This window comes from Aulostomus chinensis, chromosome 13, assembly GCF_037954235.1.
Source record: "Aulostomus chinensis isolate RoL2024-O1b breed Wild chromosome 13, RoL_Achi_v1.0, whole genome shotgun sequence".
In the NCBI taxonomy this organism is placed as follows: Eukaryota; Metazoa; Chordata; class Actinopteri; order Syngnathiformes; family Aulostomidae; genus Aulostomus; species Aulostomus chinensis.
Window position 1 is genome coordinate 26,263,210 of NC_141332.1, and position 15,089 is coordinate 26,278,298.

Below are 15,089 nucleotides of genomic sequence, written 5' to 3' on the forward strand. Positions count from 1 at the left end.
CAAAATGTACATGTACACAAAAACTACTTCCTAGTGTCACAGTTAATTCACGTTACCGCCGAGACATCTTCAATTTGTGACAGCACAGATTAATGAGTTAATCCCAAAATCACACAGCCTCCTCTCACATCCAAACCAACATTCTTGTGAATCTGACAGCAGAACGATAAGACAGTACCCTGCAAATTGTCGTCGTCTGTTTACACACGATAAAATATGAAATTGAAATTTCTACTCTCAACTTTAATTACTTAGTGAGATTTTTGTTTGTTTGTTGTTTTGATTGAAGGGTTTAGGCAAAAACAACAACAACAACAACTCCTACATTTATAAAATATATAGACAAACACAGCAACCACAGCTGCTAACGGTCGCTAACAGAGTACTGACGGAATCTCCTGTCACATACACGTAGCTGGTGCGTGTGATTATTACTGCGCGTGTACTAAATTGATCCGTGTACAGATGATACGTAGGAGGGAGACAGGAACGTATAGGGAACCAAATCATGAGCAAGTGGGAGGAAAGTGAGTCATTAGCTGTAAAGGCAGATGTAAAGAGCGAAGGATGACACCTGTGTAATTGTCTTTATCACAAAAAAAAAAACCCACATCGCCTCAATGGATGACATCTTTATAATGTCACTAATGATTCTTGATTGTTTTGTGGTGTGATGAGCAACATCCACCATCCAGTCCAGAAGTTTTTCAGAAATGCAGCTATGTTTCTGGGGGTACACACATCTGTAGTTTTCTCTGATGCAAACAGAAGTACTTTTACTTGACAAGTGCTTTTCGTTTGAGGAAAATGAAAAATGGTGTGGTGGGATGTGAGATCTATTGCCAGGAGGAAATGAAAGGGGAAGATAGTGTGTGTGACTGAAATGGATTTCTTTTTTTTTCACTTTAACATCGGGGAGGTAAACTTAAGTGGAGTTTGTAAAAAAAAAAAAAAAAAGATAAATAAAGAATAAGGGACCCAGTTGAGAGAGAAATGCTTTGCTTTGCAAACAGGGTACATTAATAAACAGAGACTAATGTACTGTGGTATTAACTACTTATTCCTGTCTGACAGTTGTACTAATGGTATTAATTAAGGTATTATTTACTTCTACCCAGACATTTGTTGTGAAAATCTTGAAGTTGATTCGGGGACAATGACATTTCTGGGTAAACTTGATGGTCTTCTTGTCAAACTGTCAATTTACTGTTCGTCAAACGTACACACCGTTATCTACTTGGAATCGTGCTAGCATAGCGTTAGCTTTCTGGCTCATAGCTGAGCCAAACAGTGCGAAGTCCCTTCTATGGTCCGTGCTATGTACTGTAGTAATGAACAGTGTTTTTATTGCAACAGAACTTTATTGGATGAGGAATTTTACAATATTATTAATGATGAATTTCCTTTGTTTATTAGTACCACAGAAACAGAGTTATTGCTTGAGAAAAACATTCAGTTCAGTAACAGACTCCATCCCCAAAGCACCAGTTTTATGAAATGTGATTTGTAAATAAACTTGACCTGATATATAATAGTGATGATAATGTCCTGTTTCTCAAAATCTTTGCATACAAAAACTAAATAAATGGTTGAATGCCACACTTTTAAACTGGACGTTCACTACAGGAAAATGGTGAATGCTGAATTGGTTGCAATTCCAAACACGTTGCTCCTAAACTTGACACGCAGCTTTGCAGAGACCTTTAACACCCACACTATTCTTCCTCACGGCCATGCAGGAAATGCCATCATCAGACAGGGGAGTGCATGACTTCATTCTTTTATTTCCCTCATATTTATTCTATTAGTCAACACAACACCAGAGCTTTGCTGCCTTTGTTGTCCAGGTCTGCCAATCAGAGCCAGTGGACCTTAAATGTCAGACACACAGGCCCGGAAACAATGGTTTGTTTCTGCTTTTCCCTCCTTGATATTGCTTATTAATTTTACACAGCCTCCTCCCACCAAGACAATTACATGGGGCTCTGAAAATGGACATTGTGAGTGAAAATCCATTTAACACGGGCAAGAAATGAAAAGACTTGATACGAACAAGGGAATAATGGCCCACTGTCAGCCTGTCTAATAGAAGAATGAAGACTGCTTCTACTTTTAGCTTCCGTGTGGAGCACCGGGAGACGTCAACCAGATGTTTTATTAAGGAGAAAGAATCCGTGATCTCCATGAACATCATTTACGTTATCTTTTTAGCTTGCTGACAAGATATCGTTCCTATGTGCAAATGTTAAGGTCATGTGGTGCATCACGATCCGGGGGGCGCACAAGCTTCCAGTTTTAGTTAAAATCAATTTCTTTAACTCTGTTTGTTTGCTGAGAAGCTTTGAAATTAGGCTAATTTTCCATCAAATGTTGACAAAAGATATCAGTGATATAATGACAATAAAAAGAACTCAAACTGAACGGTGGGCTACGGTCCAAAAGCAAACACTTGTTAAAATGCCTTTTGTTTCTGTGCCACTGCCTCTTCCTCCTATATTAATAATTTTCATTAGTTGCGTTTTATTGTTGTTGGTTTTTTTTAACACGTTGTGTGCTGAATCTGGCCCCCGGGCTCCACTTTAGGCAGCCTTGCTTTAGACATAAAAGACAAATGGCTGCAGGCACAGAACATCTTTGCAGGAGGTGCTATGGAGGACTGCTCAGGGATTCATCAGCTGAAGATCACATTCAAAAAATGTCCTGGACACCACAAGCATCCATCCACAGGCAAATCAACGTCCACTCCACTAACGTGCACCTCTTGTCCGTCTCGTTCCACATTATGAATTACGCTTTTTATTTTGTCTCTCAGCCTCAAGAATCTAATTAGACGCATCTTGGACTCTGACTCCACTCCACGTGTGTGTCCGTGCAACAGTTGTGTAACTGAATTTATCCTGTACAAATCTGTTGTGAATAAGCAATCACATCTGGCCCAGACGGAGATGATTATCATCCCCCGAACTCATTTGCTCCAGTTTAGGCTGTAAACCAGTTAGTCTCCATCTCTGTCCACCTCAATATGTTTGCCTTTCTGTCTCACTTGTCAGACACACGCACAGAACTGAGCAAACTCATAAACATGTTACAACTTTAATATTTCCTTGAAATAGCACGCTTCTCTGTCTTGTGCTTCCATTAGGACCGTCATGACAACCTCTTAACCCATACAGCGCCATAAAACCCCATGGTTTGCTAGCAATGTATGAGCAGTTACAGTACAATAACTTTCACCTAAACTAGCGTGATGCTAACGGTTTGCTAGCACTGTTTGTCCTGAGTGGTGTTGCTGCAGGTGGCGGTCCGAGATGGTGGACGCGTATGCGCGGAAATGAGCTGATGCACATAGACAGACAAATAGATGTATTAGGAATCTGGAGAAACCACACACTCGCACACTTGTATTGCAGTTAAAGGGATTAAGGGTAATAAATAGGGCACAAAAAAGCAGAATTCAGTGAAAATGACTAAAGGTGGTAGTGCAAAGTTAAATACTGTGACCAGCAAACTCCTCTTAACATGACTGGCGTCTCTTTGTCGAGCTTCTCCATGGTCACGGTCCCGTTAGCTGCCCAAGAGGGATCATCAGTTATAAGGTGGCCTATCTAATTTGGCGCTCTGGTACTGTCAGGTCCTGTAAAGTTATTTCAACATCTCAAGATCATTTAGAAAGAAACTTTGGAACATTTTCAAGTGATCCTCGGTTGGATTTGCTTCAGGTGAGAAATGTAACCAGACCTCCAACCAAGCCACAATCTTTTGTGGGTAGGAAAGGGGATGCTGCAGTTTGCGAGCGCCATGCCAGTTCCCTCAGCCCAGTTTCTCTCTTCGTAACTGTAACAGAATTGTATCTGGATCAGTGGTCCAGACCAAAGCAACAGATTTGGGTGTGAAAGAATCTGAGCTAGGGCGGCACGGTGGTGCAGTGGTCAGCACTGTCGCCTCACAGCAAGAAGGTTCTGGGTTTAAGTCCTTGCTTGGGCACAGGAGCTTTCTGTGTGGAGTCTCCATGTTCTCCCTGTTCCTGTGTGGGTTCTCTCTGGTACTCCGGCTTCCTCCCACAGTCCAAAGACATGTAATTGGGGTCTAGGCTGACTGGATACTCTAAATTGACTGTAGGTATGACTGTGAGTGTGAATGGTTGTCTGTCTCTATGTGTTGGTCCTGTGATGGACTGGCGACCTGTCCAGGGTGAACCCTGCCTCTCGCCAGAAAGCTGCTGGGATAGGCTCCACCCCCCCCCCCCCCCCCGCGACCCTTAATCAGGATAAGCGGAAGAAAATGGATGGAGAATCCAAGTTACTACGCTGCGTCAACCTGAACCTCACCATGAACTTGTGTCCTCGCCAGTTTGCTTCAAACGCTTCATTACACAGCAATTTAAACAAATGCAATTAGTCTTAAATAAATGGAGTTGTGGCAAAGACAAATTCAAGTTTCTGGATATCTTCCCATGACACTCATACGCCGTGCTTCCAGCTTCATGCTGGACTGCTCCAGTAGCTTTTGAGTCGGTTCAGTTTAGTCGCTTCAACAGACAAGAGGCAGTCAGAAGGCTGTCCTCGATCCCTAACCATGTTAAACCCTCGTCAGGAAGGATTTTCTCCTCCTTATTAAATTGTCTCCATGTGTGGGCCGGCCGCCTCGTTAACGTAACCGTCTCTGCCAGCACGTCTCGTCATCAGGTATCTGTTTTATCCTGGTTTGTTCTTCAGCTGAATATGGAACACCATCCCTTCAAGAAACACTTTTGACAGAAACAGCCAATAAAAGACAGCAAGCATGAGACAAACGGACCCGTTCTATCTTCAAATTGTCTCAGTTAAACTTAACAAATCCTATCTAAAGCAACATTGACTTTCCTTTGTCCAAGTAAAACTGCATTTCCAAGATATCTGAAATTGCAGTTTTCTTTTCAGTGTCTTTATTTGATCCTAGTACTTGTATTTGGCGTTTTATCCAGGACAAGTAGACATGGCGCATCATGACCTCCGTTCTAGTGGTCTCGGGCAGTGGATCTATCTCGTGAACAGAGTTTCAGCAGAGACCAAATCCTAATATTTACTGTGTACTTTAATTATTTTCTTATGAATCTTACAGCAAGGCAGTAGCGCATCGCAGTGATGCACCGCTAAGCAGCGTGGAGCTCCAGCGTTTACCTGCTGGTCATCACAAATTTTCCACTCAAAACGTTTCGCCCTGTTCAGGAGCGATGAGACTGAATATTTCGACCTCACGGAAACATCTGAGAGCTGCTTCAACTGGAGTTAAATGCTTCTGTTCACGCAGTCCACACAGAAAGAGGTGCACGCATGTTCTCGCGTGTAGACACGTGACCTCGGGTGCTCCCCAGGTTCTGGGTGTTATTCTTAAAACACAGTTCTGACTCTTCCTATATCATCAGCACCACGTAGTTCTCCTGGTTTATGATGGACGCTTTGGTTTCTTAGCTTTTGGACATTGTGGAGAAAAATCAAGCCTTTTTCTTTTGGGTTTGATGCATTCAAGGTCAAAACAGCTTCGCTTGAAGCAACAATCCACAATTACAAGTCGTTTTTGTTCCAGAATCAGAAGCTCAAACGTGGAGGAGGAAATGTCACGTTTCTGCTCTCACCTCTGCAGCCCTGGATGATGAATCCCTCTCCGAGGACACACAAGCTCCTCTGATGCTCTGGAGAAGCAACAGCCTGTGGAGACGCTGCCAGGTGAAGCTCCACAACACCAGCATGGTGGTGGTGGTGGGGGGTGTCCAGGTCGGTCGTACCTCTGACTTGTTTGTGAGACATTTGGACAAAGCTTTTAATTTCCGTTTGCGGCTCCGCTGCGATGCTGAAGACGTCCTGGGTTCAGAAACTAGGGTGGGTTCAAAGAGCCTGATCACCAGGTGACTTTGAACTTCGGCCAGGGAGCACACGTATCCCTCCGCCTGCTCAGGTGATCTGGCTGCCTGATGAGAACCAGTACCAGTGGTGCCGGGAACCTGATTTCACTTTCTCGCTGACTGCCAACTGCACTGGAAGAACTGAAGGTGGAGGGCGTGAGTGGCCGCTACAGAGGACCATGCCACGAACGTCCGTCTCCAGCTGTGTTGGCGGCGTCAAACTAATGATTAATGAACAAACTAATCAATTAGCGGTGGTCACTAATTAATAAAGTGAGAACAGACAGGAGCTCTTCAGGATGAGAACTAAGATTTCTTTTGGAGCCGAACTACTGACCCCTTTTGTTTATTTAAATCAGGACGGACCAGTCGGCTGTACAAGATGGAGTCAAGACGAAATGGTTTTGTTTAATCGACTCATCAGCGAAATAATCAAACAAACTGATAGGAAAATGTATCGTTCATGGAGGCTCCAGTCAAACGTTTCTCTTCGTTGGACCAACTGACCGAAGCAGGAGCGGCAGTTTCCTTCGACTCTCCACCTCAGCGGAAACAGGGGAAAGGAGGTTGGGTTTGTCTCAGGAGGGAGTCTGGCTTCTCCTGTCAAACCGGCACGCAAACGACGGCGTTTTTTTTAAATTGGGCGCTTAAAAGATCCAAGCCACAAAGACAGTCGACACCGGGGATTATCAACATGTCGGTATCTTTAATTAGCCTTTATCCAAACTGTCACATAGCAACAGAAAAATCACACATTCCAGCTCCTGCTCAAGAGAAGCCGTTTATGTTCTTTTAATACATGAAAATACCCATTTTGTTCTGTCAAAATAAATACTGAAGAGTTTTATAAAAGACGCTTTTGTGTGTGTGTGTGTGTGTGTGTGAGTGCGTGTGTGCGTGACCTTTGGACAGTTTGTGGGAGTCTTGTTCTTAATTAACACATTCATGCTGTAAGCTGCAAAATGAATACATTAAAAGAAAAGAAAAGGATGAGATGGAGGTGGTGGCGTGCAGGGACAGACGGGAGCCGCAGGCCAAGTCCCAGGACGGGCTTGGTAGAACCGCTCGCCCCTCTCAGGCCCGCTGGAACCCCTCACAGCTGGGATACGTTCACGTTCCTCGCAGAGAAAACAAACAGGACTTGAACTGCGCCGTCCTCCGAAAAATGCAGAAACAAAGAAAGGCAAAGAGGCACTGAGAACCTCTTCGCCACACTTTACCTGCAAGGTTTCATGAAGTCAATGATCCAGCATTTGAAAGTAAAATGAAGTGGGACTGTTATCACATGACTTGATCAGCTGTTTGGAAGAGGACGGCGAGATAATAAATGATTTCTTTTATTAAAAGTGAGAGCAAAGTGAGAATTTAGAGGAGTTGGACAAACATCTTCAGGGACATTTGGGAGGCAAAAGTGATCTGAAGGCTACCAACGCTGCTCAAGCTAAATGTGTTTAACAGTGATGGATGGCATCACCACGTCAGACGCACCCACTGAGCCGTGCCGGGGATGCAGACACGCAGAGGGCAGGACGTGGCGAGGGTTTAGCTTCTCGGAGGAAACTGGGATCCAGCCAGTGGTGGTTGGAACCTCTCGGGGGTTAAGTAGAGCCCTGATGGACTGGAGACGTTTCACCGGGTCACAAACACAAAACCCAGTGCTGCATTCTGAAGCGCCGCATTCGAAAAGAGCGACAAACTCTTTTAAATTAGCTTAAAATGTTCTCTTATAATGAGTAAAAGCACGAAAAGAGAGACAGAAACCCCTTGGAACTCTGGCGTAGCCGAACTTTAACACCTGGCCGACCGGATGCTTCTGCCGCCGTCGTCTCTGGACAGCAGCAACATGTCCGGCACAAGCTGGTACCCCCTGACGCCACGCCTCATGGAGTAACGTTGCGTCCTGATTTATCGATGCAGTACATCTAATACTCGATGACTCTGCACAGTACTCAGTAGATGTTTGGTTGTTAGGTAGTACTGTAGTACTGTCGTACTGAGCGGAATGAGAGCGTTGACTGAACACAGTGAGGTTGGGGAAGTGAAGCTCTGCGGAGTTGATTGGTAACTGATCGGTGAGGTCATCAATCAGTGACTGAGGCGGCTGTTTTGTTCTCCGTCTCCGTGGTGATGGATGTCTCTCTCTCTCTCTCTCTCTCTCTCTCTCTCAGCATCACTCGTAGAGCTCCACGGGGTTGCGGCTCTGCAGAGAAGCTCTCGCTCGGCGCTGTGGGTCGGCGCCTCACCCTGCTGGTCCTAATCTCTCTTTGGAACACTGAGCAAAGGCCTGGGCATGAACTGTTGACCATCACGTGAAAACATCAGATCACGTCTAATGAGCCGAGGATGCGGACGGCGGCTCCGGGATATCATCTCAAAGGTAGGCCGGCACTGGCCCGGCCCGGCCCGGCGCTCCAGCTGCTTCTTTGAAGTCCAGAACAGAAAAAAAAACATTTCTGACTTGAAAGTGTTTGAGTGTGGGGTTCTTGATGTCATTCTAACCTGAAATAGTTGCTTGATCCCGGAATCTCTGATGATCCCGGAATCTCTGATGATCCTAATTTCAACACACTTGGCTTGTTTTTTTGTTTTTAACAATCTTGTGACGTTGATGGTTCCTCTCCAAAAATATTCCTCCTCACACTTTCTGACTCATTAAATTTCATGAAGGTAGGCAGGCTTGATGTTCCCTATTTTAGACTGTTGAACAGCTTCCCACACAGCCAGCGCTCACACACACACACACGTTCCTGACACACATGGATGGACACACACACACACTCTGCCTGATGTTAAGCTTCCACAGATGTCATGGAAACAGCAAAGCGGGTGATGATTTACCAGCAAAGTGAAGACAAAAATGAGGCAGATGAACACAAGTTGGAGAAGCCACAAACAAACAGAGGTTTGGTTGGAAAGATAGAACGTAAAAACAAACGCGTCATGAAAAACAACATTATTTTCTGGGGTTGAGGCGTCGCAGCCAAAGCTGATCTCATCTGAATGTGCTTAAATCATCACATCTCCAACGGTAAATCATCCCAGGTGTGTTTGAGATTCATCCACACGAAACTTTTTCCGGTTGTGAAACAAAATCTGACGAGTTTCCGGCTTCACCACAACGAACTTTGGTTTAATCAACTGAACTCGCAATGAAATGTTTATTACTTCTTCATCTCCCTTTTTTTGCACATAATAACACAAGTTTATCAGTTGATTGTGAAAAAATACCAATTTGCTTGTTCCTTTTATTTCCTTATCAGTGTCCTTTTTAAAATGTATTATTTAAATTAATGACGACCCTCCCTCCTCGCATTTCTGTTCCTACCAGAAAAAATACAGAAATACGAACACGAGGGGGGGGGGGGGAGCGATGAAGTCCTACATCGACAGCTCGTCCTTCAGAGCTCAGTGCTCCCTCGTTCACCTGTCCAGGTGACACCAGGGCGACGCCTCTCTCCCGACATCTCAAAGTGCTTGTGCTTCAATTATGAAAGAGGTCACAGTCGGACAAAATGGACAAAAACATCATCAACAGTTGCTCGTCAGCGAGAAGAGGAACTACTTCCTGTCGGCCGACACTTGGGATTGGCGTTTCTGACGGTAATAAAAGCCGAGGATTACTCGCCGTGCTTCTGCTCGCCGTTGGGAGTCACGTTCTCATGATTTCACCTGACGAAATCTGATTCTGAGGGGTGAAACCAACCGCCAGGCACGGAGCTGCGGTGGATTTGCTCTTGAATTTAGAACAGTGTGTTTTGCGGGGATTCCCGGGACTTCTGCAGTCAGAGGTATTACCTATAAGCTGCGGTTCTCCTCTGGAGGCGCAGCTTAATTAGAAGAGAACATCATGTGGACAAACGGCCTGGAATAGTGAGGGATTACAGTTGGAGGGGTTTATCCTGTGGACTTCATTAGAGCCACACTCCAGCCTCTCCCTGCTGGAGCTGCGTGACTTCAGAACCGGTTGTAAAACACTCCTGTAACAACCTCCATCTTCTCTCCTGGTGTCTTTGGAACACTGAGCCGGCTGGATCGTTCCCCTCCCATGCTAGCAGAAATAATCCCCACGGACCAGAGGGGCTCTTCATCGAGGACGGGATATCCTGTCAAGGTCTGCTGGCGTCTGTCTGCTCGACCCTGTGTCATTGATGCGTGCCTGCTGTGCTCTGCTCTCAAGGTGTGATGCTTCCTCGTCTGCAGCTTCAGCAGGCTCGTCTGTTTGTGTCTGGAGAGACAGGAGAGTCGGCGAGACGCTGCTCCACATCGGCGACTCCCTCTGATCCCTGGCTCCCGAAAATGGGTCGACGGGCTCGTCTGAGGGTTTCTAATTACCTCACCTGCCTGACGTTGCCACTGAACCGGCACTCAACCTTGTTTTCATCTGATGAATTGATTGGAGGGGGCTGTTGCCCCCCCCCGCTGGAGTCTGGAGGATCTAATCTGCCTGTTCATCTGTCCTCTAGTGCAGGACATCAAGCATCAGACACATAAAACCAGACTGGAACTGCTTCTCGGCCCTTTTAACGGGGCTAACGAGACATTTTTTTTTTGGTTGTTGTTTTTTGCTACATTAATGAGAACAAAAGACACGAGGCACGTCCTGCGATGTTGTTCTCCTAAAGACGCCGCCTGCTGTCGGAGATTCAGAGGAACCTGCACAAACAAACTGTTCTTAACTTTTGTGAGAAACTCAGAGAAAAGCAACCAAACACGCAGATCTTTTAGTCGCTGAGATGTCAGGGCTCGTGAAGAGAGATCAGAGAGGTGAGAGATCAGAGCAGTGAGAGATCAGAGAGGTGAGAGATCGGAGCGGTGGTCGTGGTGGAGGTGTCTGTCAACACAAACTGGAGGGGGAGGCTGGAACACACGGCTGTTGTGGTGGGAGTGGGAGTTAAACACCGTGGGATGATGGGAGAGGACCCTTTACACACACACACACACACACACACACACACACACACACACACACTTGTATGAAACTGCATCACCATGGAAACAAACATACACATCCCGAGCTCATACTGCTCCTGCATCCATGTTGAATGATTCAAAAGCAGTGACTCTCGCCCTTCAACCACTTATTGCATGGAACTTGAAAAAGAAACAATGAGCCCGGTGGAGAGACGGAGGGCGTGATGGACGGCGAGCTAGCGGCCACTAAAATAATGCACTTGGACAGTATGGGTTTAACGTAGCCTTGCAACGGCAGTTTCCTCACAGCTCGGCGAGGATTTGGCAAAGCTGGGACTCTTCAGCTTTGTGTCAAGGAGAAGACGTGTGATGTTTAGCAAAATAAATCTGTTTCTAAATGCTGCTGCTTCTCTACAGAGCCCCCAGGAGACGTGGACAAAAAAAAAAAACTAAGAGAAGTTTCTCATGCTGACCGGGTTTCTGCTGAGCACGAGGGGCTTAAATTTATTTTCATTTTTGTCCGTTTCCCCTCAGCAGCTTCATGTTTGTCATAAATAAGTTCATGTTATTGTCAGATTTTACAGGTCAGTCTTGAAACTCTCCTCTTCCTTCCTGGAAGCAGCGGGGGCGTCGAGCATGGATCTGCTGGGTCGAATATCAAATGGCTTTGGCAACTTAATTCTTTTCTGCTGAATAATCACATCTCGTTCGGTTCTCCAGAGACAAACCTGGACCTCTCAGAGACCCCACATGCCTCCACGTCCTCAGAGCTGCTGGGATCGTTCAGGTCCAGTTGGACCGCTCAGTCTCTGTGGAGAAGCAGACGGGAGGACCGGTGCAACAGAACCAGCATCAGAGAACTGGTTTTGCTTCAGTCCACCAGGCCCCTGCTGACTTAGAACACCACAAGTTGAGTTTCTATCCCTGGCTTGGATCCCAAGGCCCCTCAGGGCTCTAGTTCGGAGCGTCGGGTTTTCAGCTCTGAACGTGTGAAGGCTGCGGCGTGTTCCCACCGGCTCCCGTGGCGGCGGCGTGTGAGCTGAACTCGCTGGAGATGTGACGAAGGAGTCCCCGTTGGTCACAAACAGGACTCGAGGGATTCGATGTCGGTGTGCAGCGACTTCTTCTCCTGCTCCGTGTGGTTCCCGTTATGAAGGACAGAATACCTGAGAGAGAGGGAGAAACAGTTTCAACTCTGCAGGTCTTCGTTAAGCTCTCAATTAAAGCTTCGTCGCATTTGTTTCTGTGACATCATTCTCCCCGCCGTCCGAACCGTGATGGAGGTGAAGGTTTTCAGGCTGATGCAGCCAAACTAACCAGTCACACCGAAAAACAGACAGATAATTCCAGCGAAAAACTGATCCGGAATCGATGGCAGCGACAGAAACAATAAGCTGGAGCTGATTTATGAGCGTGAGCGCCTCCACGCTGCTCAGCGTGTGCGTGAGAGCGGCAGCCTGCAGGAGGCGGCGGCGTGAAAGCAGGTTTCACTTCAGGCTCTGGCAGCCACCAGCGCCTCCACCTCATTGCATTTAAATTGAGCCACAGATGGAGCACGTGCAAGCGTTCTCCTCCCGTGTTTATTTTCTCATGATTATGCGCCTACATACAGTACGTTATTATGTACATTGTGTGTGTGTGTGTGTGTGTGAGAGAGAGAGAGAGAGAGAGAGAGAGAGAGAGACGTCCCGCCGTGAGCTGCGATCATTTAAAACTGTTTAGACAAACACCCTGACAACAGACACTTCCTGCTGCCAAACTGGCCGTGAAATTCACCTTCGAGAACATTCAGAGCTCAAAGGCTTCACGTTCCCACCAGAGCGGAACCCAAAATTACTGCCACATTGCGGCGCTGAACTGTCAGCAGCAGCTGTGAGTGTGACGCTGCTGCGCTGGTCGCTGTGAATCAAGACGTTGGAGCTTCGCAACGGAGGCGGTCCAAGAATCCCAGCAACTCCGCCTGGTTCTGACAGTCCTGCCCCACAAACCCACCGGGCTGCTGGGACCTGCCGGGGACTGCGGCTGTTTTTAAGTCCTGCCACTTTGTTATGGAAAACAGTTGCTGCGGTTTCGCTGGCGCTCGCGGCTCGTCGCTGTATTTCTACCTTCCACCATCTGCGCAATCACCACACAACCTCCGGCTGTCACAAGGCTCACGTTGAACCGCTGGGGTTCAATAAAATGGAACAGTTACAATGTGAGAATATTCTAAATTTAAGTCGTTGGTACTCCAGGAGGTATGAACTCTTTCTGATTCCCAACCTCTCATTGAACACATTAATGGCAGGAAGTCAAAGCCGCAGCGCTGCACCGGCGTTAAAAGTGGACCGTACACAGACCATGTGATCGGTCTACTGCAGACACATCTACATGATCCGCACACAGCGAGAACAAACTGTTTATCGGGATCAAATGAAGCTGTGGGGTAGAACATGTGGCGCGTTCCGTCCTGTGTTTGTTCCTCGTTCTGTCGGGGCACAGCTGAGCCAACAGGCCGACTGGCAGGACGGAGATTTGTTTAATGAGGCCGGGGACAGACGGCCGGATTACACTCAGACTAAACACCCCCTCCCCGATCAAGGGCCCTGCACCAGGACGGCCGAGGAGACGCGGCTGAGCCGGGCCTGGGGAGGACTTGCTTTGACCCACAGTTTCTAATTTGAGATCAAAAGTCCAAATAACAATAAACTTCCCATCATGGACTCTGGTTGGTCGAGAACAAACATGTCAAATGCGTCAAGCTGCACTTGCAGAATAACAGACCGAACAGCCTGGGTCTGGACTTGATGTTCCAGAAACAGGATCTTGTTCTGGCCACACCGTGAACCAGAGGACGCTCAGGTGGGACGGAGCCCTCCCTCCTGAGGTCGTTGGTTACTCCTACAAAGACGGGCGACACGCAGCTCCACGGAAACCGTGACAACTCAGTCGGGACAACTGTTTCTTAAGTCACACTGCTGGAGAACAGATGGGAACATGGAGTCATGAAGGTCGGAGCTGCGCAGCGTCAGCACTTGGAAGATCCCCTGATGGTTCCGAACCGCCACCAGAGAGGCGCTGACAGGCCGAGGTCAGCCTGAGCATTAACCTCAGCGGTGTTTGGCTCGTTCTCGCTCTGTGCTCAAAGGAGATTTGAACAGAAAAACTTTTTTTTTCTCTGCAAAATCTCTGCGAAGGTTCATTTACAGGTTAATTGGGAGCCCTGAGAACCGAGAACACCAGATTGAGTTTTTCCTGAGGAAAAACCACCTCGGACCCGACCAGGAGCCACGATGAAGCCGAGCCTCCAGCTGACGTAGGTGCGGCCTGAGGTCCTGCTTTACATGCGTCAGGCCATTAATCTCGTCCAAACACGGGGGGGAAATAATCCGGCCAGTTCACACTGGACGTGAAACGGGATTACGATGGGTCAGCGAACGACCACATGGAAGTACAGACGGACGCGCAGAACCGTGATGTCACAGCGGCTCGCAGCGTGTCAGAGACGCAAGCAACAAGGATGTGGACGGAAATAAGACAAAACATGTGACCAGAGTCAACACATGGAGCAGCCCTCCTCTTCCTCACTCCTCTCCCTCCTCACCCCTCTTCCTCACTCCTCTCCCTCCTCACCCCTCTTCCTCACTCCTCTCCCTACCTTTCCTCACTCCTCTCCCTCCTCACCCCTCTTCCTCACTCCTCTCCCTCCTCACCCCTCTTCCTCACTCCTCTCCCTACCTTTCCTCACTCCTCTCCCTCCTCTTCCTCCTCACCCCTCTTCCTCACTCCTCTCCCTACCTTTCCTCACTCCTCTCCCTCCTCTTCCTCACTCCTCTCCCTCCTCACCCCTCTTCCTCACTCCTCTCCCTCCTCTTCCTCACTCCTCTCCCTCCTCACCCCTCTTCCTCACTCCTCTCCCTCCTCACCCCTCTTCCTCACTCCTCTCCCTACCTTTCCTCACTCCTCTCCCTCCTCTTCCTCACTCCTCTCCCTCCTCACCCCTCTTCCTCACTCCTCTCCCTCCTCTTCCTCACTCCTCTCCCTCCTCACCCCTCTTCCTCACTCCTCTCCCTACCTTTCCTCACTCCTCTCCCTCCTCTTCCTCACTCCTCTCCCTCCTCACCCCTCTTCCTCACTCCTCTCCCTACCTTTCCTCACTCCTCTCCCTCCTCTTCCTCACTCCTCTCCCTACCTTTCCTCACTCCTCTCCCTCCTCTTCCTCACTCCTCTCCCTACCTTTCCTCACTCCTCTCCCTACCTTTCCTCACTCCTCTCCCTCCTCACCCCTTTTCCTCTCTCCTCTCCCTCCTCACTCCTC

The 15,089-nt window shown here is 47.7% G+C and overlaps 1 protein-coding gene across 2 annotated transcripts in view; it reads right to left on the minus strand.

Moving 5' to 3' along the window:
* Positions 1-6,439: 6,439 nt before the first annotated feature.
* htr4 (5-hydroxytryptamine receptor 4) overlaps positions 6,440-15,089 on the minus strand; it is a 112,305-nt gene continuing 103,655 nt past the window's right edge. The window contains exon 7 of one of the 2 annotated variants that reach the window (XM_086222327.1): positions 6,440-11,958. In XM_086222327.1, coding sequence (XP_086078453.1) covers positions 11,871-11,958 — 88 coding nt within the window. In that variant the 3' untranslated portion in view covers positions 6,440-11,870. The remainder of the gene's footprint in view (positions 11,959-15,089) is intronic. The other variant, XM_086222328.1, reaches the window with a different exon arrangement.